Raw genomic sequence first — 27,987 nt, forward strand, 5'->3', positions numbered from 1 at the left:
GGAGGAAGCCAATGAAAAAAAAAAAAAAAAGCTCATTTTGATCTTAACTGTTGTATACTTAATGATATTCGATGTGAACATTGACTTAATATAGCATGTGTGGCGTTAACTTGGGGGGGGGGGGGGGGGTAAGACTGTCTGTTCTTAGTGATGTCATCAGCAGCAAATCTGCAAATTAAAAAGTGTGCAAATCACCACGAGGGCTTTCACTACGATACGAGGCGCCGTCTCAGAAAGGCTCCGCCACCAGTCGGACGACTTAAAATGACCATTAAAAATAAAACTCTGTAAAACATCGCATCGCTAGTAATGTTTTCTTTTCTTTTGTGGTGTTGGGGAGAGAAGAAATGAAGCAACGGTCCACCGATGGCCTGTCAGTCTTTCGGACAATCTTCGGCATTCCCTGTTGGGGAAAGAAACATTCTGTTCAATTTCATTCAATCGTTTTCGATTTTTGTTTTTGACTTTTTTGTTTTCACTCGAGCGGCAGTGAATTGTAACAAACGTTGTGGCTCACCACACAAAGCAAAACAAAATTTACAAAATCAACCGAGCGACGGCTCGTGACTCGGAAAACCTTGGAAGTTGAGGCACTCCTAAATCAAGGTGCCGCTAATGTAATCTATCGCTAAATTTAGATTTAGGAGGTTGGCACATACCCGTTGCTTCAATCGTGTCTGACACGTGCGTGATGGAGAATCTGGAGACCATGAATCGGTTTAGTGCCGTGGACGCCGACTTTGGCACCTCGGGACTGCTCGAAGGGGAAACGGGTTCGGCCGTGTTGTCAGGTAAAGTTCGGCGCTGCTCAAATGCAAGATCATCCTCCCACTCAAAACCTGAAGGTGAATGCAAAACGGTCATCATCGGAGATCGATGACCACAACCAGTAAATTGCGCGGCCTTGAATGTCCCACCTTGCTCTGCACTGTCACCGTCTGTTTCCTCAGCATTGCACTCTGTCTCACAGGCTTCAAGTTTGCAGGGGTTTTCAGATGTCGACACATCCGGCTTGGAAGGTGTTTCATCCGCGTTGGAGGTGTTTTCATCTGGGTCGGAGGTGGTTTCGTCCAGTGTCCCCTTCCCGCCGGGCCCCTCTTCAGTGGAGAAGCTGTAGTCGACCAGTTCTCCAGTTGGGCTCTCCTAGAGATCAAAGGGAATAAAATGTTTTCATTGCTTTTCTGAAAAGTTGTGTCATTTTCACGTGGCACCTGGTCAAAGAGGAAAACTGTGACGTCATCAAAGAAGGACACCGCCTTTTTCTTCCTCTCTAGCTCCTCGCAGAATGACTGAGTGAGGAGCGTCGGCATCTTTAGGAGGCTGCGGAGATGCCTCGCCCTGCTACCGTCGCTTACCACCACCGGCACTGCGGTCAAGTCCTCATCGCTCCCCTCGCTGTCTTCCTCCGGAATGCTGTACGTCCGCAAGTCTTCGTCCGACTCGCTGTCGTCGGAGTCGTCCTCGTCCTCTGCCTCCTCCAGTGGGGCTCTCACAGCTTCTCCGCACAGCTCCAACAGCGACGAGGCGGACGCCATGTCAGCGGCGCCGTTAGACGCTTCGTACGAGCCGTCCTGTGAGTCGCATTCCTCGGCGTCAATGTCCTCAAAGTCTTCCTCGTTTATCCCGACTGTGTCCCCTCTGTCCGGCGGCGCTTCCACGTGATTGCATTCTGGGAGCTCTTCCTCCTCTGTGGATTGATCTGTGTTTTCGTTCTCTTTGGGTTCATCATCTTTGTAATCAGACACAGTGGAGTCTGTGCACAAAATCTGTACGTGGCAACAGTCTTCAGATCTGTTGCTTCCGTCCTGGTAGTTTGTTGAGGCCTCCTGGACGGCGGAGGAGAGTTCCGAGTCAGCAGATGAGCTAAGCTCTGAGCAGGGCTCCTCTTGGTGCTCTGACTCCAACTCCAGGTCGTCACAGTCAGGGGCTGCCTCTTTGGTCAGGCATCCACCCATCTGAACAGGAAATGGTGACAACATGGACAGCCCAGGTGTGGAAAGAGGATGGGAAGAGTTTGGCTCTGAGGGTCTTGTCAAGAAGCAACTTTGTCTTTGATTTAAGCCCACGCTAATAAACTCTCTTGTGATTGGATCTCTGGAAGAGCTCATTTGTCCGGCATACAACTCATGTTTACTTGGACTTGCAAAGAATTTACCGCCTTCCTCCCAAGGGCTTTTGTCGTTTTCAGTATCGTAGTCAGAGAAATAAGCAGAGTCCCGGAATGGGTTTTTATCAGTCGTGTCCTTTAAGCGGACCTCTGAGGCGCAAGTGAGATTTTGACGCACACCCACTTGCAGAACAAGTCCAGTCGCAGCTGTTCGGGGGCCTACAAGCTCTTTAAACATAAACTCTGGAGATCCATTGTTTTCTGTGCCGTAGCCACTATCCAGGGATTTGGGCTGGGCAGGAGTATTGAAGGAGTCTGGGCTGAAGGCTTGGTCACAGGTGCTTGCCACGGATGATGAAAGGTTAATGGTATCTACAGAGTCGCGAGTTCCCTCTGGGTTCTTCAGCGGACTTAGCTCTCCGTCCTGCACGTCCGCGTAGTCGAGGTTGAAGTCTGTAAAGATGCTTGACGTGATATCTGTAAAGTCGTCATCTTCCTCACTGTAGTCTCCGAGCTCCACCAGGGTAGCACTGGAGTCTCTAATCCCAAATCCACTCGTCAACTTTCTGCTACCGTCCAAGTGTGGATAAGTTAGCCTTATGTCACTGAGAGCAGAGACACCTGTTGGTATTATCTTGGGCTTAGAATGCAGTCTCTCTCCTTTCAGTAACAGTTTCTTGTCATTTTCTCGGTCACTCTCACTCGCAAGACAATTAGGACTTTGGAAATTGGCCAAGTTGTTTTCCCCTGCACTGTCTTGGTAACTCGAGTGAATGTATGACCCTAGTTGTTTTCGTTTGCTGGCAGCATTACGAGCAGATTCCTGTTGTTCTCCCTCCTCTTTATTGGTCCTGGAACTGCAGAAGGTTTTGGTTGTGTCTTTGGTCAAAGACCACACTTCTGTCATTTTACAGTGCACATTATACTGAAGCTCAAGATAATTCTCCATCCTGTCTCTATTCTTGTTGCCAAAGTTTGGGATATTATTGTTGGCAGAATGGTTGGAGGTCCAGTTTGTGACTTCTTCCTCAGAGAAAGCGGCATCGTCGCAATCCCCACGCCTCTGACAGCCTACCAGCAGGCCGGCACCCGTTTCAACATCTACACTAAGTCCTGTGCCAACGATGGGTAGTGTCTTCCGAAGGGATCCCGTTGTGGTACGGCAGCTTTCATGAAGCATGCCGCTGCCGCCTTCGGCTTCAAGGTAGGGGTCACACAACCCTAAGCTTGGGCTGCTGGTTGCTTGTTTCAGACTAGGCTTATTTTCTGACGATGCCACCGGATGACCAACGTTGGAGTGCTCTGGGTCAGACAAACTGGCAAGGCGCATGGATTCACAGTAGTCAGTGTCTGCTCGAAAGGATAAGGTGTTAGCGTTGGACTGGTTTAACATCACAGGGCTAAGCAGCGGCTCCATGGTTAGCTGCAAAGTTGGGCTTGAATCGGAATCATAGACTGTTGATTTGGCGCTGTCTACAGATGACCAGTAAGCATTCAGTTGTGCTAAAGGTGAACCAGTCTGACTTTCAGGAGACAACCCAGAATTGCCAGCCTTCAGCACAGGACTTAAGTCTACGACATTGTCGTCCGAGTTAATGTGAGACTCTGTGTCTTCGATGCGGATATAATAGTCGCTGCTGACAGAAGGGCTGTGGGCGCTCAACACAGGGACTACTCCTGGATGCTCAGGCTCATAGTAGGATGGGGATGTCTCAGTCCTACAGCCACCGGAGGTGCTTGCATTGCTTGAATAGTACATATCTTGGTAGTGTGGGTTCACTTGGCCAAGAGGGCCGCTGGTAGATAACGAGCAGTAGGGCTGCTCAGCTCGGGCTTGCTCCCACTTGTACTCAAAGTTGAGACCGTGGCTTGTCTCCGTGACGGTCAGCAAGTCGTCCCCCGCGTCTGAGTGAAAGCTGTCGGAGAAGCTCTCCAGCAGGGGGAAGGAGGACGAGGCAGACGAGGCCGGCTCCCCTGCCTGGATGTGGCCCAGGCCGTGGGCCTCGGCCAGCGGCGGGGTGAGGACAAGGGGTGCGGGCGCAGCTGTGTGGGAGGGGCTGCCGAGCAAATTCGGTCTCAAGGCATTCCAGCGTTCTTCGAAATCCTCATCGGCTTCGCTGGAGCCTTTGGCACACAAGTATGTGAGCAGGAGGTGAACTTCCTCGCTGCTCGGTCTCAGCTCTGGCTGCAACCAGCAAAACTGCATTACCTCATGCCTAAAAAGAGAAAGAAGGAACGATTTGTGGCTAGACAGCTCAGAACACAAACAATTACGTTAGACTGCAATTTAATTCTGGATGTAAATACACCGCCTGTCTGCAACTACCGTGTATCTCACCAGCGCTCGGCGATGGGGAACTGGAGCTGTGGTTTTGGAAGTTTGAGCTGCTGTTCTCGCACGCCGTACGTCAGCACCTGTCTGTCAGTGTACTGTCTGTATGGCTGCTCTCCGAGCTCAAGCAGCTCCCACACAGTCACGCCCAACGACCTGGAACAGTCAGAACCGATCAAAAGAGGATGAGCAGATCCAAAATCCAACTAGCACGTAGCTCTGGTAACATTAAATTAAACTATATTTTAAAGGCTGTGACAGGAAAATAAGGGGACCATGTGTAATAACATATTCAATGCACACTACTTAACATAAATCCTTAAAACTGATCTCACCATATGTTACTTGCTTTGGTCTGGTCAACAACCAGCAGGTTCCCATGGACTTCGTCTATGAGCTCGGGTGCGATCCAGCGTAGGGGCACCCGTATCTGGTCTTGTGTGAAATAATAGTCCTCCTGCATAAATTACAGATGCATTGAGCACACGCCGATGAGGAAACGGAACAGCCTGAGTGGCCAGAATATGACATGACGGGTCAAACCTTAAACAGACTGTGAGAAAGGCCATAGTCGCCGATTTTCACTGACATTTCTGATGTGAGCAGGCAGTTCCGCAGGGCTAGGTCACTGTCAAGAGAAAACGTGTGTTAGTTAACTAACAGTTTTTGGGTTTTTTTTTTAGGATGCTTGTATTATATTAGTGTATTGGGGATTCTCGGTTTATGACAGAATTCCTTTCCTACGGTGGTGAGCTAACCCGAATTTGTACGTAAGTCAGAACGTGCTCTCGTCTATCACTAACCTAAACTAATGCAGTAGTAAAGTCATAGTAACAGTAAACTCTTCCTTGCCATAAATATAAAATAATCGGATGGAGAACAGTACGGCGGTAACTGAGCGTGGCTTCTTGCGCCCCGGATGAGGCATTCTTAGGCTAGTTCATTGCGCACAGTTTGTAACCGTGAAACCGCGTCTGTCGGGCCCGTTGTCTGTATGAAGCAGCCTCCCAAACCTACTCAAAAATGCCTGATTCTATTGATGATAAAGAACACAGCATAATCAATAAAATAGCTTCCAGCCCCAATCGACGACCTGAAAAATCAGACCTGGGTCCCATGTAAACTGACCATGTAAAGTCGACGAACTTTGTTTTGTCTCACCTCTACAAACTCCAACCCATCAGCTACCAACCGGTTGCGTGGCAGCCGCAGAACGGCGAGACGACGGAAGGACGTCAACCCCGGCAACAAAATCACTGATGCTGGAGTTCTGATGCGACTACTCAGGCAGCACCAGGATGTTGTTGCAGGGAGAGACCAGCAGGGGCTTGCGCACGTTCAAACTGTGAGGGCTGTGAAGGCGAAAGCGAGAAACCGGCGGGTCGGTCGATTACCTGTGTATGAAGTTATTCTTGTGGAGGTGTAAAAGTCCTGAAGCGACGTCGCACGCCATTCGCTGGAGGATGAGCGGCTCGGGGGTTTCCGAGTCTGACAGTCGGCAACGGCGGAGATAGCTTTTCAGGTCGCCCTTGAGGGAAACACAAAAGGACGTTGCGATGACCTTAAAGTTGAGCAAGTGGCTTCTGTTTGTGTGTTTTGAAAGTCATTTGTTCCAGTTACATTATTACCGACTCTGAATTGCAATGCATTGCGTACTGCTAAGTATGACATAACTCTAATACAGTTTCAGTCAAATTGTGCCACTAAAAACAAATAATTGGAGCTGCAAGCAGTGAACGACGCGCCCTCGCACCGCCTTTATGAGGCGAATCGTAATGATCATCAAACTTTGACGCGATTCGCCGTGCGGGCAATAAAGCTTGGCAATTTAGCATTCGTAATGTGTCTGAGATATCCATCTGTCTGTCTTGTTATGATTCACATGACAAACTTTCCTGGTGGCCTTGCTGAGTTTTGGGCAGGTCGTGTTTGGGACCCCTACAATTACGTCCAGTTTCACCAGGATGCATGCACTTGCAAAAAAAAAAAAAATAGTTTGTTTTCATGCATTTTGAGGGTCCGAAAAAGACAATTTGTCAAAGCAGTAATGATCATTCTGATTCCAAGAGGCATTGCTCGGGCTCGAATTGAATCTGAGAGCAGCGCTGGACTGGCCCTCGAACGCCCACTCGTGGAGTGAGCATGTCAAAGTTAGGAGGTGCGCAAAATGGAGTCTATGCGATTCTATCTGTATGTCTTGTTGTATTGGATCATATGGATAGAGAAGACATGATGGAAATGTTTCCTACCAGAGGGCAAAACTCCATGACCAGCAGATAAGGAGTGACCTCCGAGCACTGGGCCAAGCATTGCAAGAGGGCGGGGTGCTGCAAGGTCCTGGAAATGGGTCAGTACCGTCATTCATTTCCATCCTTTCACATATGCTGAAAATTGCCCATTTTCCAAACTAACTACATGAATCTTTGCAAAATCTGACTCAAAGTTTGAGTGTTATACTTGATGCATAACTAAGCGTTTTCAAGTAAGTCTAGAATAAGTCACGATCCTACTAATTACGTGACTTTCGTGTAAAATTCTGCTAAAATCTCCAATGTCGCATGTGTGTTTGAAACTAAATTTGGATCCGATGTTACATGGCGACAAAAATCAGCTGCAAAATCCACTTTTTCTTTTTTTTTTTTTTTTTTTATAAATAAATTGTACTGACCGATATGGCTGGATCTCTTCCAGGAACTGCATCTGGTCCTGGACACTTGCGCTGGCCTTCAGCTCCTTCACCACCACCTGGGTGGTGCTGAGACCCACGCTGACTTCACCCAGCAGCACCTGTGAGGTTCACACACAGCAAATAGATTTTGTAGGAAATTACAATAAAAGTCTTTAACGGAAGATTTTTTTTTTATGCCGACAAACCCCCCGCCCCCGACCCCCTCCAAAAAAAAGATTGTTGCGTTCTGTGCAGAAAACGTTCTATTTTAGCATGTAATTAACAAAAATAATAATAAATGATGTAGTCATAGAGGTACATCATTCACAATCATGTAGACATTACAATATATTACAATTTACGTGGCTCAGACGGAATAGGAAGAAAAACTTATTGGCGCTTATCCCTGGTTTACCACGTATGTAGCAGTAAATAACACAATGAACAAAAAAAGGATTTGCTCCAAATAACAGTATCGTTGTTCATCATTCTTAAATGATGCTAGCAACAAGCAGAGCAGTGAAATGCTCTTCCACTCGATGGCACAAGTAAGCTTATAATCATGAGTTTTTCGTACAAAATCTTACCCAAATCTGAAGTGTTGATTTTGAATTTGAATTGTGGAACACGGTGATAACAATCAGCCACAAAAGAAAAGGTGTCGTCACGTTCCCGGGAGGCAGGAGGAGCACTGGAGCAGTTCTCGATGGTCAAGTGCATGCACGGACCAGCGCACGGCGGCCGAATTGTACACCGTGTGTCCTATAACGTGTGCGTGTGGCGAAGGCGTGTTTTACCTTGCCAAACCAGCCGTGGCCAATCTCCTTGAGATAGAGTAAACTATGGCGGCCGAGGTCTGATGATTTCAGAAGCTGGACTGGGGGAAGAAAAAGAAAAAAATCTCATCACTATCTCCATATTTTGTTGTTGTTGTTGTTTTTTTTATGCCAAGATACTCTTTGTGGGGGTTCTTTCTTCGGATAAACAATACAAGACATTACGGTAAATGTCATTTTGTTTTTCCTTTCCAAAAACAAATGCACATTTGGAAAATAAAAAGCCTTCAGAATGACCGTCACCATCTACTTGTATAGTATTTAAGTGCATAATATTTAGCAATCCCTTTATTATAATTGTCATTATCTGAGGAAATTCACCATTTTGCATGTTTTTTGTTTGTTTTGTTTAAAAACTGAACAGACATTTACACTTCTGTGTACTCTTTTACAAACAATCAACACTAACTGATAAAAAGCATGTCACTCCAAATGTTGTCTTTTTTTTTTGTCTTTTTATCCGAAGACATTATTTGCTTGTTTTACCGGGGGAAAAAATGAAAAATTGCTCAATTTGGAGGTACGTTTTCATTTCATTTTACAGTAATCTCTGGTTTATCGCAATATAGCGACGGAAAACTCAACATGTTTTGGGAACATCACCAATAATCGGTGCAAAGCACTGCTGCTGCCTTTCGTGCTGACAGCGCGAGTCCGATTCCCAGCCACTGCCGTCGCGAACCGAAGACCTTCAACAGGAATGGCATCCGGTGTAACAACCACCAAACAGATCATGCCAGTTACTCGGTGTGGTGACCCCTCGTGGGGCAAGCCGATAGGCTCAACAATAATTGGTAGAAAAATGAAAATAGGAAGTGAGTATGAAAATGTACTGCAAGAGCAGGTAGACCGGATTAAAAAGCCCCCTCACTCGCTCCACCGAGAGTCGGAACATGCGCCGAGTTACCTCGCTGGATCCTCATTTTCCTGAAGCGGCGGCGACGGAGCTGCGGAGCGGCCCGCCGCTCTGGGGATCGAGTCCCGCTCGGAGGCGTGAGAACCGAGGCGCCCCCGCTCTCGACCCCGGGTGTCTCTGCATCGCGTGAGAAACGTCGGACCCTCCGAGCCCTCGTGCAGCTGAACAAGCTTCCGGCTGCGCCGCGCAACCACACAATCCCGTGCCGGAGGTCCCGCAGCCGTCACGCCAACATCCGAACGGGCCCCGAATACTTTCTGGATCCGAAACCTCAACTGCATGGGGACCGTCATGCCCGTCGCTTGGTAGTGTGCCATCTGACGCGCCAGCTCGGGGTGCAGCTCCAAGACACCCTTCCCCGGATGACATAAGCCCACCCCGTCCGCTCCGCAACCCCACCCGCCGGCATTCCTCGGCCGAGTCGGACACAAAAACATCTCTGTAAGATGCAGAAAAGATCCCTGTCACACTCGTCGCCCTTATCTCGAGCCCCCCGCCCGCCCGTCCCTTCCATTTTAGGTCACGGTGCGTGCCACCGCCCTGTGTCACAGACCGGTCTCTGTCCGGGCCCGATAATGGCAGTCCTCCTCTGCCCGCGTTCCACAGACGTTCCCGCCCGGGCCTTATTGCTGACCCTCTGTCCACCCCTCCTAAATGGAGGCCATTGTTGGTGCCGCTCGCTCACACGCTCGCTCGCTGTCTCCTGGTACTCCTCCATACACTTGTGTGTGTGTTCAGACACACACACAAGGCCCATTCAGGCACCGGAACGCCGGGCGGAGGTTGTCACGGCGATAACAATCCCACACTTTTCCTCAAACATGCACTACGGAGACGAATTACCGAGTGGGCATTTCATCCAAATGAGGAATGTGTGCGTCCTACTCATGACATTCCCAGTGAGAGAGAGAGAGAGAGAGAGAGAGAGAGAGAGAGAGCAGTCCAAATGCATGCATAAAGTCAATCAGGGTCTACGCATTGGTTATTAATGACATTGATACAATTAGTGCAACGTGGGTATTATTGACTGTGTCATACTGTATATAATACGATGATGAATCATACTACACCCAATGTGCACAGTGTATGAAATTGTACGTATATCGCTGGCATCTCCAAACCGACCAATCTGCTCGTTTGTTGAGCCAATAACATTGCGGCATCAAAGACAGCGAGACATTGTCAACGCTTTCTTGCCAAGAAGAAGAAGAAAAAAAAAACTAATATACCCACGTGGGCATTGACCAAGACCGATTTGGAATATTTGTGCAAATAAATGAAACTGACCAAATTTGGATATTGGAGCTTTCAACCCAACACCAGCGATACATCATATAAAATGGATAACATTATTGCACAATGTCCAGAAGTATTTCTCTCGCACACAGTGGGGAGGTATGAGTGATGTAAAAAGTTGATATTTGATCGAATGTAACTAAAAATACAATCTTATATATAATTTGGGTACAATCGGCTTATTAATGAGGCCGAAGTTTGCCGTTTTCTTCCACTTGGTCCACTTTGTACACTTTGCCTACAACGTTTGTGTTGCATCTCATTAGTCAAAATGTAATCATCGGCCCCCGGATTTTTTATATCCTACCAGGATCAATAAAGAAGATTTATCCTCGTGACCCAATCGCACTGCGCTGCAGCTCCACGGGGGAAGGAGGGAGGGGTTGCAGGGGGGGGGGGGGGGGGGGGTCGCCGCACGAGCCTGAGGCCGCAACTGTGCGAGGCCGCCCGTGTGGCGCTCATCATCATCTTCTTGCGTCGACGTGAGCGCTCGAGCGGACGGCTGCTGAGTCACGCGGGGGGGAAACAAGCCACAAGTTCATTTTAAGAGATAAACAACGCAGCCCTTTGCGTACTCCTGCGCGCCACCTACAAACCTCCCGCACATGTCATATAAGGTCAACGCACTATTGACTGCATCATCACAAGACGCACGTTAAAATGTAGCGCCAGAAGACAATGTGTCGTTCATGTATCGTTTCATTGTTAACAATCCTTCCCTTCATTCACAGCTGTGGTGAACTTTTTGTATTAGCCGCGTTTTGCTAATCCTGCTAACGAAAACCGCTGTGAAATGTGTCATTGTTTTTTTTTTGTGTTTTTTTTTTTTTTTTTTTATATATATATATAAACAGTAACGCAGTGTCGAATGAGTCGATTTAATGGAGCATCTTGGTAAAGGAAGAAATTGATGATACGGCGCACCGCATGTTGTGTCTGGTGAGTGCTTGCATATATTTGATATACAGTATATAGGATCATATGTTAATGTCATGATAAATACACGTAACGACACAATTCGAGCTGCAGAAAGAATGCAGAGTAGGTTTTGGGTCAGATTTCCTCCCACGTGAAGTACGAACACCCGCTGCAGTGAATTGATTCGATGTTAACGATTGGACAATGGCGATACGGTTTCACATTTGAAATGAAAGGCAATGGCTATTTTGTTTACGGTTTCTTTTGGCTGAAAATGACAAGAAGGTTCAGATCAAATATTGTATATTCAACAATAATGATGACTTAATAATAAATGAATACAAAAAAAAAAAGATCGAGTAATCAGATACTTGCATCTTATTTTAAAAAAAAATAAATTAAAACTATCAGAATTTTTTTTCCCCCCAAAACCCAACAATTTTGAGGACGGTAAATGCTATGTTTTTTTTTTTTTTTTTTTAACTTCCACTGCAGCTTTAATCTTGTTGCAGCCCATGTCCTCTGCACACATCCTTAAAAGAAAAACAATCTTTGGAGTTAAAACTACAATTGTTTTGAGGACGAGCTTATACCTTTCTCCAGGTCACACAATGCGCGCGCAACACAGTTTAGAAATATCTGATAAGATATAAATTCAGAACAATGGGTATGCCTGTAATGCGGGGATAAGAAAAATGTTAAATAAATATGGAACGTTGGGTCCAAATGTAAAAAATACTGAATATGAATAGCTTTATTTTTTTTATTCATATCTCATAACACTCACTTTTTTGTGTGCGTGTTTGTCATTTCCACGAAAAACTGTCATTTAACTCATAATCTATCATGTACAGCAGAGCTGGCCCCAGGAAAAAGCAAATTCATTTAAAAACAATTGTTAAACACATTTTATAAAAGTATAATCATAATCCGCTACTTTTTGAAAAATAATCCGCGATACTATTTTACTTTATAAAATCATATAGTTGAATAGAGTGTAAAGAATTCAAGAGGTTGTGCATCATGATTTCATGCATGAATTCAATGGGTATTGTGTGTCGCGTGTGTGCACCTTGGCCACCGGGGGCAGTATAATACATTCAGACACACGACGCATAGATTTGATGAGAAAACACAGAACAAGACTAAACTGCAATAATATGAGTTCTTTTTCCCAGAGGATAACGAAGATAAATAACTCTTTTTTTGGAAGAATTTCACTTTGGCTAGCTCGCAAACTGCTGCTTGTTGTGAAGTTTAAAGAGTTTTGTGGGGCTCTCTTACTGGATCTGCCGGGCTGCTTGGAGACGGGCAGCGAGACCTCAGTGAGGGGCAAGATGTACACCTCGGGCCCATTGTGGGACGAAGGCGAGAGGTCCGCCTGGTACTCCTCGCCCTCGGCGTTGTCAAACTCCTGACGCACGCGCACACACACACACACACACACAGACACACACAGAGGCCATTAGTCATGCACCCGCTCAAGTGAGAGACAACGGTGCCACTGTGAGAGGGCGTTCCGATGCCCACCTACCCAAGCGCGCCCGTGAGTCATGTGTGCGTCGCATTGTGCGTCCGCGCTCATTAAGTGCCGCGTCGGCACTTTTTGTACCAAACGGGGCTTGTGCACAACGCTCGGATACATTTGGATGTAGAAGCTAGCCTCGCGAGGCCGCTTGATGTTTTCTTTCATTTCATTATGAATGAATGCCATCTGTTCGGGCATTATGAGATCAAATGTGACTTGGGAACTCTCTCGTTTGCTGTAATATTTAACGCTTGCTCCAATTTTACTTGTTTGGCTGCAAGATATACATATATTTATATACAGTATATGTATATATAATAGCAACGCTTGTGCTTGTTTTTGACGCGTTTCTATTTATTATCTTTGAGAGATTTAGTAAGATTTGTTACGTTTTTCTTAAAGGGGACATTATGGATAGATAAATAGTTTGGTCTGTGGCGTGCGTGCCCGCCCACCCATCAAGTGGGATATGAGCACAACCAAGTAAATCTTTTGCCATGTGAAAATGTCACAACCCAGCAAATGTTTACATAATACCCACTTAACGCTGAATTTTTGGGGCACATGACTTGCCAGCAAGGCTCGCTGAGTACCGTTCAGTTATATTTAACTTTTAAGTTGAGTTCAATACATTTGCATAAAATGTTGGGTTCCATTTTTATGATACGCAATAGGTTTTAATTGAGTCATTATTTAAGAAATGTAATGGCCGGCACGTCATAGCTGCCTCACAGTTTTGAGGACCCGGGTTCAAATCCCATACCCCGCCTGTGCGGAGTTTGCATGTTCTCTCCTCGCCTGCGTGGCTTTTCTCCGGGCAACCCGGTTTCCTAAATTGCCCGTAGGTGTGAATGTGAGTGCGAATGGTTGTTTGTTTTGTATGTGCCCTGCGATTGGCTGGCGACCGGTTCAGGGTGTACCCCGCCTCTCGCCCGAAGAGAGCTGCCATAGGCTCCAGCACGCCCCTAGTGAGGATAGGCGGTACAGAAAATGGATGGATGGGTCAGAACACTGTAATGCTCCTCTAGCTCCGGCAGAGGGGGCTAAAAGTGGCTTTTGAAGTCAAATATCCACGTTAAAAGAAGTTTATCATCTGCAGAGAAACTGAAAATCCCAAATGTCTCAAAGATGATTGCAAAATCCACAGTCTGCCAAATTGTTTTTGGGATTATCTCTTGTTGCAGCAACTTTTAAGACTCGACGAGGACTTTTTCCCCAATGAAACGTCTCGCTCATGTGAAGGAGGAAAGACAAATTGGGATGGTTGTACTGAGATATTTGTGTGTCTTTGCAAAGCAATAAATGTCGTTTCTGAGTCCGCTGAACCATCTGCCACTCTCCGGCGGGCATGACGAAGAGAGCGGGCGGGGGGCACCTGGCTGCGACTCAGTGGGCCTCGCTCACGGCCCCCAGGAGAGCTTTTCGTTTGAGATGAGCTCTTCGTTCTCTGGCCCGCGTTGGAGTTCTTTTGGACTGTGCCGGTGATACTCGGATGGAAACCTTTTGTGAGTGAAGCTGCTTTTTGGGCTGCCGGCCACTGCGTGTCCTCCAACTGGACGCATTTTCCTTCTGCATTCCATGGATGACTCCCTGGAACCCCTTGAGCCAGGCATTCTAATGGCAGCTGATTTAGGTGTAACAATACTGACAAAGATTCACATTAAACATGAGTTTAAGCATGGCGTTCCTTTTACCTCCGATTATGCCGCCCACACTCAGGCGCCACGACGTTTTGAGATCCATCATATACTCTGGATTCTGGATAATAATGGATGAGGAGGCTATTTATGCTTCTACAACCTATTTTATTTATTTTTTAAGGATGATCTTTTTTTTTTTTTTTTTTATTGTATTACATTTACCCACTGGGGATCAGTAAATGTTTATCTTGTTTTAATTCTTTTTTTTTTTTTCATTGAATTTACCTTCTTGGGATCAATAAAGGGATATCTTTGATTATTTTTATTCTATTTATTTCAATTTTCATTTACCGAATTGATCTTCCGGGGATCAATAAAGGATCGTCTCTGCTCATTTAAATTTTTGTTAAATTTAAAGGAGTATCTTTTCAAATTTTCAGTTTCATTTTATTTTATGAATTCAATTTACCGTCAGGGGATCCATAAAGGCTAATCTTTATTCTTAATCTGTATTTTGTTTACTTCATAGCAGCATCGAAACACGTGCATTTACAAATATATATACATACCGTAATTTCTCGTGTATAACGCGCATTTTTTTCCTCAAAAAAATGGTCAAAAGTCAATAGTGCGCACTATGCATAGGTATAGGGCCAAATGGAAAAAAAACTTTCACATTTTATAAATGTATGCCGCCATATGCAGGTTATGAAAAAACTGTACACTTTCATTCCAAAATGCCACCGCCACCGAGTGGTTATGAGAAAGGTGTACACTTTCATTCTAATATGCCACCGCCACTTAGTGGTTATAAAAAAGGTGGAGCCTTCACTTTCATTCCAATATGACAGGGGTACGTATGACTGCATATATGTACAGTTGTGCTCATAAGTTTACATGCAGAATTTGTGAAATATTGTTTTTGTTTCAATATGACTCATGACTGAACAACAACCTTCATTAATTTCTATATAGTTATGTTTTGTTTAATGATAATGCTTTTCTGAAATGTTTGACCGTTTAATTTGAATCCCATTAAAATAAAATGAAATGTGTTTCGCCTAGTCCTTCATGTTTTCTTTAAAGAATTGTACCCATCTTACAAATTCTGCCTGGGTAATCAAACATATGAGCACAACTGTGTGTTTTCTAATTTACTAAATAAAAGTAGGGCTGTGAATTTCAAAATAAGACCAAGTAAATAAATAAGAAAAGTATTATGTGTACAAATATAGTTCTTAACTTCAGAATAATTCTTTGAAAAAAAACCCTAATGAAATACAGATAATACTTCATGTTTTGATCATATGGGTAGAAGCAAAATCAAATTATACATAGGTAGAAGGGTTTTCCATCATTTTTGGGAGTGCGTATTATACATGGGTGCGCATTATACACGAGAAATTGTGGTATTTAATATTTTGGCTCTCTTATTTGCAGAAATAAGGTAACTAAATAATTTGAAACACCACCACAAAAAATGAACACATTAAATGATTCCCTCTTAGACAATGTCAATCAATACAGAGAATGATTATCTTTGCAAATCCATTTTTCATTCACGTATTAAAAGTCTGTGCTTCTATTGTAGACCAAGGGGGCTACACTGACGTCTTTCTTACGTTTATTAATGAACTACAACACTTATTTAACACCACTAGGTGATGCTACCGCTTCAGACGGTGAGTAGTTTTACTTGATTAGATTTATATCATCCACGGGTTAACGTGTCGTCCCGGGCTGCATTCTGCGTTCTGGCTGACCTTGAAGCCGATGTCGCCCTTCTTGCAGCACAGGCAGGCCAGCATGAGGACGACGAAGGCGAACAGGCCGGAGAAGGAGACCACCACCACGGCCAGCGACGACGGCCACGACAGCTCGCTCAGCGGCGCCCCGTCTGCGCACACGCGGTGACCACAAAAGCCAAGAGAAGTCAAGTAAGTCAACTGTAATAAATAAGTAATGAATTAGCCTATATGCCCTGTGACTTTATTTTGCAGTAATGCTCAACAGTAAAAAGATGAAGTCAAAGACACCCACAAGTTTAATTTGATAAAAAAAAAAAAAAACAGGTCTAATTGAGTGTGGAAGCCGTTTACTCTGTGGATCAATCAATGCATCTATTATTGAGGTCGTCCCTCGTTGCGATGTCTCAACGTCTCCCCGTTTTCACACGTTTGGAGCACAAACGCCTTTAAGGTCATTCCAGCAGCGGCCGGCATTTTCCGGCGTTCGCCTCCTTTTCATTAGGACGGAAACCTCTGGAGATGCGTAGCGCCGCATCGATTTTTCCATAACAGTTAAAGCTTTCAAATGAGTTAGTGGCTCATCGCGTTGAATGGATTCGCCCCGTATCGCCTGTCGGACGAAGGGAAACGTGTGCAGCAACAATTCGTACTCGTCGTGCCTGGATATGCAATACTGGAAGACATTGTTGCCGTTTTTTAATTTGTTAGCTGAGAAAGACAAGTTGTCACACCTCTCGAGCGCGTCGTACAATTTACACCATCCAATGGGAAGTGTCTGTAAAATGGATCTGTTTTTGACAAACCATGCAGCGGAAGAAAAAAAAAAAAAAACCTCTTAGAGCAGGCATTTGCCAGGGAACGTCTATCTGGAGGGCTGCACTGGAACTCGACATCCACAGAAGCCTGATTCCGCAGATGCTTGGACCAAATCCATCACTAACTGCTGCTCTGCGGGCCTTGAATTGCCCGTGTAATGGAAATTTTGTATTTTAAAACTTATTTCCTGCACCTTTAAGAGTGAATTGCAACATTTGATCAAGAACAATAACAAAATAGTATGTCTGACTGTATGAATTTCCCCCAATTGCATATGTCTATGTCAAATTGTCTGACCATTTTACAAAGATAATATATGGCGCAAGTTACCTTGTCTTCAAGTATTTATTTCAGGTATTCCTGATTGGAACGAGTTTTTTTTTCTTTTCTTTCTACAACACACCACAAGTACAAATACAAAACACAAAAATCGCATTTGTATTTTTTTATATTTGTATTTTAGGGAATGTGTTACACCTCTACTTATATTTAAAAAATATGTATAAAGCATATACATATTTGTTAAAATGCTTGCAAGCCGCTTGAGGAAGTACGTCCGTTCGCGTGTATGAGTCTCGGCATTGAGCCACAACACGTCACCATGGCAACAACCTTCCCAGCCGGGTAGGGGCGCAGGGGGGGGGGGATATTCGTTTGCTAGCTTCTCCCTAGCATTACCAGGCTCGGCTCAGCCTTTTTTTCCATCCCTCCATTCTTTAAGCTCGCACGTGTGTTCTCCGTCTACGTGTGCGAGTCCACCGGCCGCTCGATTTGAGTCGACAACGTTGGCGCCATATACATTCACTGCCGGCCCTCCTGGTGAACATGGATATTTGACTTCAAAAGCCGTCAATGGCAGCGGATGAGTGTTAACGTGGTCTGCATCCCATAATGCATCTAGTACCGTGCAGCTGCTGCCCCGCAACTCCCCAATGCGTAATGTTGTTGCTTCCAGCGAATGTTTAAACAATCATCACTTCTAACATCGCAATTAAAACATTTGCAGGAATACAAGTAGCCTTTTATTTTGCGGGTGTCCCGTGTTTTTTGCGGGTGTCCTGTGTTTCAAGTTCGCACCCCCACCCCTTTATTTCACCGGCAGTATTTTAACACTGAAGCTATTAGCGTTCACGAGGGGAATAATGGACACAGAAAGCCAAAAGCAGTTTGGAATGCTGGTGGAAGGATGTCAAATGTGGACGTCCACACCAGGTGCAGAAAGGCTGCTTTGTCTGTCTTGAAATGTATTTTATATTTAATACAGAGCATATTTGCAAATTTTCACGTGTGTATCGTCTATACTGTTTTTTCTCTCCCCCATGGACCCATGCTTTGAGTCCCATGAATTCTGCCTAGCAACAAGTGACAGACACAACCACCAATTCTCCATCCATCCATCCATTTTGTGAGCCGCTTCTCCTCACGCGGGTCGCGGGCGTGCCGGAGCCTATCCCAGCTGTCATCGGGCAGGAGGCGGTACCCCGCCTCCTGGACCGCGCTCGCTTCCAACCCGGAAATGCCGTGTGGCCGTTCTGCTGAGTTTAGCGGGCGGTCGCCAACCACCGAGCGGGCAAGCACTTGAATATGTTTTGACAAAAGTACGTCGTACCGTCGACGATTTCAAATCCATCCGTTTTGCAAACCACATTCGACCGACAATGCGCGTAGAAAAAAAAAATGGATGCTGACGGAAGCGGACCTTTAAACGACAATGTTTGGCTCTGGCCGCCATTTGTATGCTCAGCGACTCTTTTTCCCTCTCTCTCTCTTGCTGTCCTGTTGACACTCACATTTTTGCAGCACTTTCAGAATCCATCACACACACACACACACACACACACACACACACACACACACGGCGACCGTGTCGGCCTCACACGCCTGACGCGGCATATACGCGCCCTGTGGGGACAGCAGAGGCGACTTGATGCCATCCATCCATCACACTGCATGTCGTGGCCTTCCATTTTCTATAGCGCTTTGCTTGTCCTCGTTAGGGTCACCGGTGAGCCTATCCCAGCTGACTTTGAGCGAGAGGCGGGAGACACCCTTCACTGGTCGCCAGCCAATCATATTGACGAACAACCACATGGACAATTTGTTACATGCATGCTTTTTTGTTTGTTTGCTTGTTTGTTTTTGCAAACTCCACCCGGGAATTGCCTGAGCCGAGACTCGAACCCCGACCCTCAGGACCGTGACGCAAACACGCTAACCACGAGGGCGCCGTGCTGCAGATGAGCTGGAAAAGACGCATGCATCCTCCAAACGGCCGCGTTTGACCCTTACCTGTGTCAAAGTGGGAGCTGAAGGCAAAACTGGGATTGAAAAACGCTGACGACATGACAGTCACGTGCAGGGCAAAGAGCATCCTCCCCCGGAGACAAAAACAGCCTTCAGCGATTGGGTTTTCAATGACAATCGTAATAATTAATTCGCAAAATGAAGCCGAGTCCAGCTTTCTCGGAGGAGGCGCGTTGCAGGATGTTCTCCCTCAGAGATGTGGAAGCAGACGTGGACGCTCATATTCGCGTCGGCACATCTGTGTGGTCACCGGAGTCCTTTATTTTTTTCTTCCTTTACCTCTTTTCTTCCCGTTTTACGGCGCACCTGATCGTCAATCGGATCTCTTGAGCAGCGATCAAATCTGGCCACATCTATTTGGAAATAAATCCCCCAGGGTGAGGCGAGATCTGGCTTCTTTTCCCCTGCAGTGGCGCGTCCTAAGTGCTGGCTGTGTGGTTGAATTCCGAATCACAACAATAAACAAACAAACAAAAAAGGAGCGACGATGCTCGTTCGCGTTCGAGGTTCGCAGCAGAACATTCTGCGCCAGTGTCAGGTTGCCGTAGTTGTGGAACAACTTCCGCCGAGCGAGCTTTCAAACTAAAACGACCTCCGCTGGCACTCGATGCGAATGCTTTTTATTTTGACGACGGAAAATGGCGCGGCTGTCGGCGGAGCTTCCCGAGCGCGGGCAGCAGGCCGGCGCAGCTTGTCGCCGGAGGAATCCTGCTGGCGGTCGCGGTTCGTGTGGGATTTCGCCGCCGAAGGCACGCGGAAGTCGTCACGTCACGTGTCGCACGCTCCTCGGTTTACGACAAGGTTCTGTTGCTACCGACGTAAATCGGAACCTACCCTGACGCAAGTAGTACAGTCGTAGCCATGGTAACTACATCCTATTATATTGCACGAGAAGGCCAATTCAGAGGTGGCAAAAGTGCGCACACCCTGTATTGTAGTAATTGTAAAAAGTTTTTTTTTCTTTAAATGTTAATATTTTATACTGGTCACTGAAATAAGTAAAACATAAATTTAAAAACTAAAAATAAACTCGAAATGTTGTGACTTCCCACCACTGCTCCCTGAAATAGCTTGAAACTGACCAAAATAAATAAATAAGAAAACATAAACAAAACAATAAAAATGTCGTGACAAAAAACACTGCTCTATTTTTGTGGTCCAACTGAATTATTTAAAAAAAATTAACAAAATGATGGTACCCTTAAGATCATAAATGGGTCCTCAATTTACAACGGTTTCTCTTTTGTACGTCGACAATGTAACTTGAATTTTTAGAGAACATCAATCATTTAAAACAAATAAAAAATACATATGATGATGAGTGTTATTATTGTTTTCTTTCTTTATCCAAAAATTGACATCAGGCACTGTCCAGGGTTCTGCAGGCTTCAACTAAACGTCACTTCCTGTCTCTTATATTATTATATAACGTCTCTGCAGTGAGGGAACCTCAAAGTTTGTTGGGTTTTATTTTAAGCAACCAAGAATTTTATTTCAAGACACAATTTTAAACACCATAATACCCATCACCAGCAATATCGGGTTACTTTCTTTTGTGGGGATTCAACGGAAAAATGAATGTTGGCAGTAAATAAGTAAACAGATAAACACATCATGTGATCATTGTCACGATGATGATTTCACATCATCTGCGTTCTGTCGAGATGTGAAAAGGAACAAGGTTCCTTCGGCGATTCAGTGCCTGCCAACTTCAAATTCAGATATTGACCATTAAAAGTGAACAATATTAATTAACGGCAGCCGTCTTTGTAAATTCGAGCTTGGGTTTCCAAACTGTGGGTCGGGGGCCCGAAACGGGTCGCGGGTCCGTTTTAGTCGAGCACCGTCGTTGCGGTAAATGAATGTCCGTTGTGGTGTTCGTCCTTACGTACAGTGTATGTCGATGTTCCGGCACCGCGCGATGTCTTTTAGTACTTACCTTTGTACTTACGGACCCGTAGCACCGGCGCCTACAAAATCAACAGCTATCTGACCGTGGAGACGTCCGACTGGAACGCGGACGCCTCTTACACGTGTAAAGTGTCTTTGGGCTCCAAGTCTGCTGAAAAGACCATCAACAAGTCCAAGTGTGCCACTTTGATGGGCAGCATTGAGGTTGTGTGCCCAAGCGTGTCTTTGCCTGCTTCGGGTCACTCTTGACTCTTTCTTTCTGCTTTGAACGTTTGCAATAAAAAAAAAAAAAAAAAAAAAAAAAAAAAAGAATGGCAGCAAAACTTTCAGGAATGACCATTCACATTCAAGTGCTGATTCATTTTTACCTCACGGTGCGACGTGTTCTCGCGAGAATTCCGAAATAGGTTGAGTGAAGCACCGTACTTTGTCTAAACTGCTGCTTTGTTTCAGCAAAGGACATTTGACCACAAACGGGGAAGCAACACACGTAGACAGACATCACAATACTCACAGGCATATACTTTTATCTTCTGTGAAAAACAATGTTATCGAAGCTTACTGAGTCACTGTGAGTTGTGGTGAATCTTATTTTTATGTCTGTATGACTATTATACTGCCCCCGGGTGGCTGAGATGGAGCAGCGCAATGAGTTGAATTGAAGAATTAAATCCTGATGCACAAACTGTTCAATTGTTGACATTCTATTTAATTTGGTTCTCACTGTACGCTTTTACAAGGTACAATCTTATCGATTTTCCTTATTTAAAAAAAAAAAAACACACACACATTTCCCAAACCTTTTTTTGTGATAGCAACCAAGAAGGGAAGAAAATAACACTAGGGCTTGCGCGGCCCTCTTCGTCTCACTCTGATCGGCTTCAAGGGCCTCATCCGGGCCGACCTGAGACCAGCTCCTGGTCGACCGCTCGGCGCGAAGCCGCCTTCCTTGACGCGGTCCACGAAAGCCTCCACGCTGTCGAATTTCGCCGTGAGGCCCGCCAGGTGGTCCTTGAGGGCGTCAAACCGTCCGTGGAGCTCCCGCAGAGCGTCGGACAGAGGGCCGATCCTGCGCACACGCGTGCATGCACGAATGGCCGGTTACGATAATTCCTTTTCTTTTAAATGTGGGACAACAACAAAAAAGTAACGTGCTGCGGGCGAACGGAACGTGTTTGCCAGATGACATAAACGCATGACTCATGGCCGCTTTGATCGAGTTCCAGTTTTCTTTTGGAGCCGTCTTTGCGATGAGCTCATCGCAAAGTGGAACCGGCTTGCCTTGACCAACTGCGGTCAGACTGGTGAAGTGAAACAATTCTCTGTGGCTGGAAGAAAAAAATCGTGTCAAAAATAATCATAATAAATAATTGATATTAGAAATGGTGTAATTGATATATTTTTTGAGGGGTTGTATATTTTTTATTGATGTATTTAATTTATTGATGACTGTATTATTCAGACAGACAAATAGATACTGCAGATCACAGGTGTCAAACCCATGGTCCGGGGGCCAGATCTGGCCCACCTCGTCATTTTATGTGGCCCGCAAACGCGAACCATCTGCGTCAACATCATGTCTCTTGCTAAAATCCCAAAATTGCAGATTGTCTTCACTTTTAATCATGTGGCGTTCTTGCAAACATTTCTTTTTTTTACCAATTGAATCAAAGTTTTCAGCCAATTTTTACTTGCTTCTGATTTCAAAACTAGTTATCCATCAATTTGATGTGTATATCCAATAATATGAGGCGATCATACATTCGTATGGTTTCACACTGTACGGATGTTCGATACCGCTTTTTTTTTAGACTGATACCAGCCAGAGTAGTCACCCTTGAGTACTCACCGATACACAAAATGTCAATTAACGCAATTACATATAATTGTGAACAAAGACCTTTCTTTCTTTCTGACGCACATGATGACTCACCGATGTGTCAAACGTCCGCAGTGTAGCGCCAACTACCGGCGAGGAGGACTTACTTCATGTTAGATTTGATTTTGGTGGCTGGTACCGGCAGCCTTCACAGGTACCCAAAACCTTGAAATACTGTGAGGCCGATAACGGACTGATACGATAGCTGCTATCGGTACTCGCTCATCCTGAGTTCACCGCCGTAACTCCGAGGGAAACCGAAACTACAACGTGGCCTGTGCCGAAAATGAGTTTGACACCCCTGCGGACAGACAGAGCGAGACGTTCACCGGCTGTATTCGGGAAGGACGGACGCGTGGTCGTTGATGAGCAGCTCCTTCGCTCGAGTTAAAATGGCAAATTTCCAGTTGTCCAGTATTTGGGTCAGATTGGTGCAAGCCTTGGCCTCTTGGCGCTCTGGACCAAAAATACATACGCGTTGTTATGCTATTGTTTGAAGCAAAAAAAAACGACAACAACAACAAAAAAAGTGATTGCTCCTGACCTTTTGGGTACCAGCGTGGCGTTTCCTGTTTCCATTGCTGAGACGGAACCACCGGGATCACACAGAGGAGGAGGAGAACCCCGCTAATGTGCATCGTCTGCTTGTTTGTTACAAGGCGAGGCAAAATGATTCGCTTAGCACCATTCATACAAACGGCAAATCCTGCTTCACAGAGTGCAAAGAACGCGGCGGGAGGGTTTCTCTTCTTACCTTTCAGATCTCCTCGGGTCACGGCAAGAAAAGCAACGACGCGAGTCAATCCTCAGTCCCGCGCCTGATGGCGTCCGCCTTCCCAAAGGCCACTCCCGCGTCGGAGTCGACACGTGTTGCGCACAAACCGCAGCGTCGCGGGCCAAACTGGTGTGCTCTAATTCAGATCGTGTTTTGGTTAACGTGGGCTGCAAAACGGTGGCAAATCTCCAGCCTGAGCCTTCTTACGGTCTGCGTGACGACACCACCTGGCCTGCAAGCTGATGATGTCATGACCCCAAACATTGACTGTTGGCGTTTTGTTTTGTTGCCTTGTCCTCTCGCTGGTAAATGTACACGTAACAGCTGGCAGGATCTCTCTGGCGAGTGTGCGCACTCCTGCCTGCCTTTGGCCTCCTTCCCGCTTTTCTTCACAAACAAAAACATTTCGAGTTGTGGAAATGATTTTCCATCTTTGCAATTTTCCGTTGCGTAAGGACTGTTTTTGAGAACTGCTTCACACGTGTGTCGCATCTGGTGGTTTCCTGTCAACAAATTACGGATGACAAAACGACACATTTTTGATGTCACCTCACAAGTTCTCGATTGGGTTAAGGTCTGGGAATCCAGCTGACCACACAATCAAGTCCTGAATTGTGCGGCGATTATAAAATCTGTAAGCGTTTTAAGTACCTTTTTTAACATGTCCCAACAATCAAACTAATGTTAACTACAGTATAATATAATGACAATCACATAAAAATCCTGATTTGACCTAATAATCGTCATAAAAAGAAGAAGAATGCAAATAATAAATGTCGTTATTTAATCATGTAAAGGCTCAATGCAATGATCCCAATTTCTGTTCTCAACTCTTAGCATATCACAAAATGTATACTGTACATATTTATTGAAATAATAAATCGGTAAAAGAAACATTGACACACACACACGCACACACAGTGTGTATAGTGTCTAATCCCCTCACTGTGACTCTCACATGATGAAAAAATCCCACGCCTGACAGCCCCCGCAGCCAAACGCAGTGCGCTTGGACTCACATGCTCCACTGCAAACCACTCCTCGTATATTTGTATTTTATTTTTATTTATTTATTTTTTTTGGTGGGGGGGCGCCAGAAAGAACGCTCGCTGAGGATAGTCTTCCAGCGATGGACAGCATCAGGAGCTACTTGGCGGTAAGAAGAGTCCGTTGGCCCTGGACGAGGAGGGAAGACCCACCGAATGAGTCCAGCCCGCTCATACCGAAGGTAAAAGGTCAAACTGCTGCCTAATTGTTGTTCAAAACTCAACTATCAGGAATTGTGTTTGGACTCGCCAGTAATAAAAGTTACCAGATTTTGTTTATTTGTTCTCCAGTCGGAGGATAAAGAATATATGACCGGGGCTACAGTCATATTGTCTGTACGTGTTGCTGCTCGTGTCTCGAGAATATCGTTAAAAAAACTTGTATCTCAAAGCGCTACTGTTTGTAGAATTCACTTGTGTTCTGTCCTGTCTAAGGGGGACGCCGAGCTCCGCCAAGTGGGCACGAGCGACGAACACGAGGGCAGATTCAAAGAGCTCCGCCCGCGCCGCGGCTCTTCTTTTATCGACTACTTCCTCAAGTATCTCCTGGTTCTGAGCAACCTGACGTTCTCGGTCCTGGGCCTGCTTCTTCTGGCCTCGGGGATGTGGGGCCTCATCGGCAAAGAGTCCTTCGCCCAGGAGAAACTCGGAAGCATCGGCACCGACCCGATGCTGCTGCTGGTGACTCTGGGCCTCCTGCTCGCCACGCTCTGCCTGACGGGCTGCGTGGGCGCCTTGCGGGAAAACTCCTTCCTGCTAAAGCTGTTCTCCGGAATGCTGCTGGCGCTGATCGCGGCCCAGATTTTGGGCGCGGCGCTGGTGTACAATATGCGGCGAGAGTTCGCAAACGCGCTGCGCTCGGGCACGCTGGCCGCCATGGCTCGCTACCAAGACGACCTGGATCTCAGGTTCATCACCGATGAGATCCAGTCCAATCTGCGGTGCTGTGGGGCGGATTCTTATCGTGACTGGGAGATCAACGTGTGAGTTGGGCAAAACTTAGCTTCTCCGTGACATACAAAGATCTTGAAGCGGTATCGCTTCAACGATACCTCCTTGACACCAATTACTACTTTCCAGAAAGAGCACAAAAATATGTGAATTGGCGAGGGTAGGTTCCACAGAAAAGTGCAAGTCGCTGAAATTGTGAACGGAGGTCATTTGGCCAAAAGAAATCCTCTGGAAGAAGGCTTATCCTCATGAGGTTCATAGCGAGGCGGGGTACACCCTGTGCCTGGCCCTTAGCGATGTCGACAAAGTTCACATTGAAGCCAAAACTTTTTGCGACTTTTCAACGAACCAAACACGCAGGTTTTTGGAATGTGGCACGAACCCTGAAAAACAAAATCTAGGCTAGCACGTGGAGAACACGCAAATTCAAACCCTGAACTTCAGAAGTGTGAGGCAGACCTGCAAACCACTAGTCCACTGAGCAGCCCCAGTGTGTTACAACTCCTACTTTGACTTGCCCAACAGCGTTTGTCGTCACGCAAACATTCATTTCCCAAATCCCTATTCCGCAGATACTACAACTGCTCTTCTCCAGGAGTTCTGGCCTGCGGCGTTCCGGCCACGTGCTGCGTTGAGCCGCCGGACAACAGCACCGTCTGGAACTCTCAGTGCGGCCTGGGCGCCCGAGCGCTGGACGAGTTCAGCGCCCAGAGCGTGATCTTCCTCGGAGGCTGCCTGGGGAACATCTGGCGGTGGCTGGAGCAGCAGGAGCGCTCGATCGGGACCGTGGCGCTGGTCCTACTGGGAGTGCAGATCCTGACTGCGCTTGTCACCACGCGACTCCAACGGAGGATCCGCTGGCATCAAGTTTACAAGTAGCGGGACGGGAATGCGGATGTTTGACGGGGGCCGATGATGAAGGAGTGACTTTCTTTGCATCAAGTGTGAAATTTGACAACAAAACATTTTTTGCTGAGCTGCCTTTTTCTGCAAAGCGTCCGTTCAGATCGTGGCCCCTTATTTCTCCACCCGTCAGCGATGAAATTTATTGAAATGCAATAACGTAGTTAAGCACATCTGAGGTTGCCAATTACAATCAGTGCAATCTTTGCATGTTGTCTCTGTGCTTGTGCGGAAAGTCGACTTCCCCATTTTGCCGGCTCTTTTACAGCATTGTCGCTCATCTTTCAAGACACAGTATCGTGTTCTGCGGCAAAGGAACTCCTGAAATGACCAAAAGAAAGCGTATCCTTTCTTTCACCTTAAAAAAAAAAGTTTGTTTCTACCCTTATATGTTCTTTAGTAATCAGGAGAACATGTATTAGTTTCACCAAAAACACCCATTTCTGTTCTAAAAGCGGAGAAAACTGAGCTTTTTAGCGAAAGAAACATCAAGCAGAACGGTGACTTTGAGGCTACACAAACTATTAAACAACCAAAACAAGTCTGGGAAATGGCTCGTGATGGCAAAATGATCATTTATATACAGACGCGTATCCTATGAAACACGCCATGAGCGCCACTGACTCCCTGCGTGGCTTGAATTGAACGGAACGCAATTTGCTTTCAGAAAAAGACATCATTGTGGCGCCGATACATGAGAACAGCTTGAAAATAAACAGCACATTTGCAAACAACACCATCAAATGCGCACGTTCTTTGATTTAAAAACAAACAAAATCAATCCTTGTGTCTTGTTTTGGTTTCAATCCCTGGATTTGAAAGACAAATTCCTCGAGTGTGGAGTCATACGATGACATATTGAGCCAGTATGTATGGAAATATATATGTACATGATGTTGTAATCCCACCCCACTGTCACGTGACATACAGTAAGATATTGTAACATACAGTACAGTTATCCTTATGATGTATTTAGTGTCTCATTCCGGCCCCTAAAATACAAACAGAATAGTCAGTCTCTCCTTTATGGGTTTTGCACTTTTGTTTACTGAGGCGTGTATTTGATAATTCAAGAGGTATTTGCGCTGAGTAATATTCCACATGCAAACGACGCAGGCTGCGGCAGGTGTTTGTCACATGTTGCGCACGCACGGCACAACGATGCCGAATGAGATGTTCACAGCTTATAATAGTCTGATTAACTTTTTTTTATTTTTATTTTAGAGATGAAGTAATTGAATTGGTGCATAAAATCCAGTCGCTATTCAAATACCAAGATAAAGACACCTGCGAATGATTTGTTGTGTACAATTCGCTGTGTTGAGCCAAGTGTTTCAGTTGTGTGAAAACGGTTCACATTTTCCAGTTAGAAACAAAACTAATAAATTGACTATGTCCACAAAAACTTTGGCA

At 45.7% G+C, this 27,987-nt stretch overlaps 3 protein-coding genes and 1 long non-coding RNA gene across 7 annotated transcripts; 2 read left to right on the forward strand and 2 right to left on the reverse strand.

The window, feature by feature from the left end:
• Positions 1-12: 12 nt before the first annotated feature.
• Positions 13-19,641, reverse strand: aatka (apoptosis-associated tyrosine kinase a). Of its 3 annotated transcripts, XM_061701621.1 has the most exons (14): positions 19,095-19,641; positions 16,005-16,138; positions 12,358-12,487; positions 7,905-7,984; positions 7,108-7,226; positions 6,689-6,776; positions 5,834-5,967; positions 4,983-5,067; positions 4,775-4,896; positions 4,446-4,595; positions 1,212-4,323; positions 918-1,143; positions 660-839; positions 13-403 (listed from the first exon to the last, which is right to left on the reverse strand). In XM_061701621.1, the coding sequence occupies exons 1-14, from the start codon at positions 19,174-19,176 to the stop codon at positions 375-377; spliced, it is 4,671 nt and encodes a 1,556-aa protein (XP_061557605.1). In that variant the 5' UTR covers positions 19,177-19,641; the 3' UTR covers positions 13-374. The 3 variants fall into 3 exon arrangements, with proteins under 3 accessions (XP_061557605.1, XP_061557606.1, XP_061557607.1); XM_061701622.1 differs by lacking the exons at positions 12,358-12,487; positions 16,005-16,138; positions 19,095-19,641 and adding an exon at positions 8,851-9,227; XM_061701623.1 differs by lacking the exons at positions 5,834-5,967; positions 6,689-6,776; positions 7,108-7,226; ... (2 more) ...; positions 16,005-16,138; positions 19,095-19,641 and adding an exon at positions 5,601-5,674.
• On the forward strand, positions 1,493-7,299 carry LOC133415501 (uncharacterized). The gene is made up of 3 exons (XR_009770135.1): positions 1,493-1,573; positions 6,692-6,786; positions 7,131-7,299. It is a non-coding gene; the product is annotated as an uncharacterized LOC133415501 (long non-coding RNA).
• Positions 16,105-27,963, forward strand: tspan10 (tetraspanin 10). Its single transcript, XM_061701630.1, has 4 exons — positions 16,105-16,178; positions 24,772-24,902; positions 25,156-25,703; positions 26,244-27,963. The coding sequence occupies exons 2-4, from the start codon at positions 24,804-24,806 to the stop codon at positions 26,548-26,550; spliced, it is 954 nt and encodes a 317-aa protein (XP_061557614.1). The 5' UTR covers positions 16,105-16,178; positions 24,772-24,803; the 3' UTR covers positions 26,551-27,963.
• On the reverse strand, positions 21,807-24,041 carry si:dkey-282h22.5 (uncharacterized protein LOC107988040 homolog). Of its 2 annotated transcripts, none has more exons than XM_061701067.1 (4): positions 23,654-24,041; positions 23,444-23,540; positions 23,229-23,355; positions 21,807-22,089 (listed from the first exon to the last, which is right to left on the reverse strand). In XM_061701067.1, exons 2-4 carry the CDS (start codon positions 23,535-23,537, stop codon positions 21,861-21,863), a joined length of 450 nt encoding a protein of 149 aa, XP_061557051.1. In that variant the 5' UTR covers positions 23,538-23,540; positions 23,654-24,041; the 3' UTR covers positions 21,807-21,860. The 2 variants fall into 2 exon arrangements, with proteins under 2 accessions (XP_061557051.1, XP_061557052.1); XM_061701068.1 differs by having other exon boundaries at positions 23,444-23,543.
• Positions 27,964-27,987: the final 24 nt, after the last annotated feature.

The sequence above is a fragment of the Phycodurus eques genome, chromosome 16, assembly GCF_024500275.1.
Source record: "Phycodurus eques isolate BA_2022a chromosome 16, UOR_Pequ_1.1, whole genome shotgun sequence".
In the NCBI taxonomy this organism is placed as follows: Eukaryota; Metazoa; Chordata; class Actinopteri; order Syngnathiformes; family Syngnathidae; genus Phycodurus; species Phycodurus eques.

Bases quoted from the DNA above. Each gene is read 5' to 3' on its own strand.
- si:dkey-282h22.5 (XM_061701067.1), bottom strand. From the start codon at position 23,537: ATGCACATTAGCGGGGTTCTCCTCCTCCTCTGTGTGATCCCGGTGGTT. The intron at 23,356-23,443 runs GTCAGGAGCAAT...TTTTTGGTCCAG, and splicing joins GCCACGCTGGTACCCAAAAG to AGCGCCAAGAGGCCAAGGCT. The intron at 22,090-23,228 runs GTGAACGTCTCG...GCGTGTGCGCAG, and splicing joins GTCCTTCCCGAATACAGCCG to GATCGGCCCTCTGTCCGACG.
- aatka (XM_061701621.1), bottom strand. From the start codon at position 19,176: ATGCTCTTTGCCCTGCACGTGACTGTCATGTCGTCAGCGTTTTTCAAT. The intron at 6,777-7,107 runs GTCAGTACAATT...ACCCATTTCCAG, and splicing joins GAAGAGATCCAGCCATATCG to GACCTTGCAGCACCCCGCCC. The intron at 4,596-4,774 runs GTGAGATCAGTT...TGACTGTTCCAG, and splicing joins ACCAAAGCAAGTAACATATG to GTCGTTGGGCGTGACTGTGT.
- tspan10 (XM_061701630.1), top strand. From the start codon at position 24,804: ATGGACAGCATCAGGAGCTACTTGGCGGTAAGAAGAGTCCGTTGGCCC. The intron at 24,903-25,155 runs GTAAAAGGTCAA...GTCCTGTCTAAG, and splicing joins CCAGCCCGCTCATACCGAAG to GGGGACGCCGAGCTCCGCCA. The intron at 25,704-26,243 runs GTGAGTTGGGCA...CCTATTCCGCAG, and splicing joins CGTGACTGGGAGATCAACGT to ATACTACAACTGCTCTTCTC.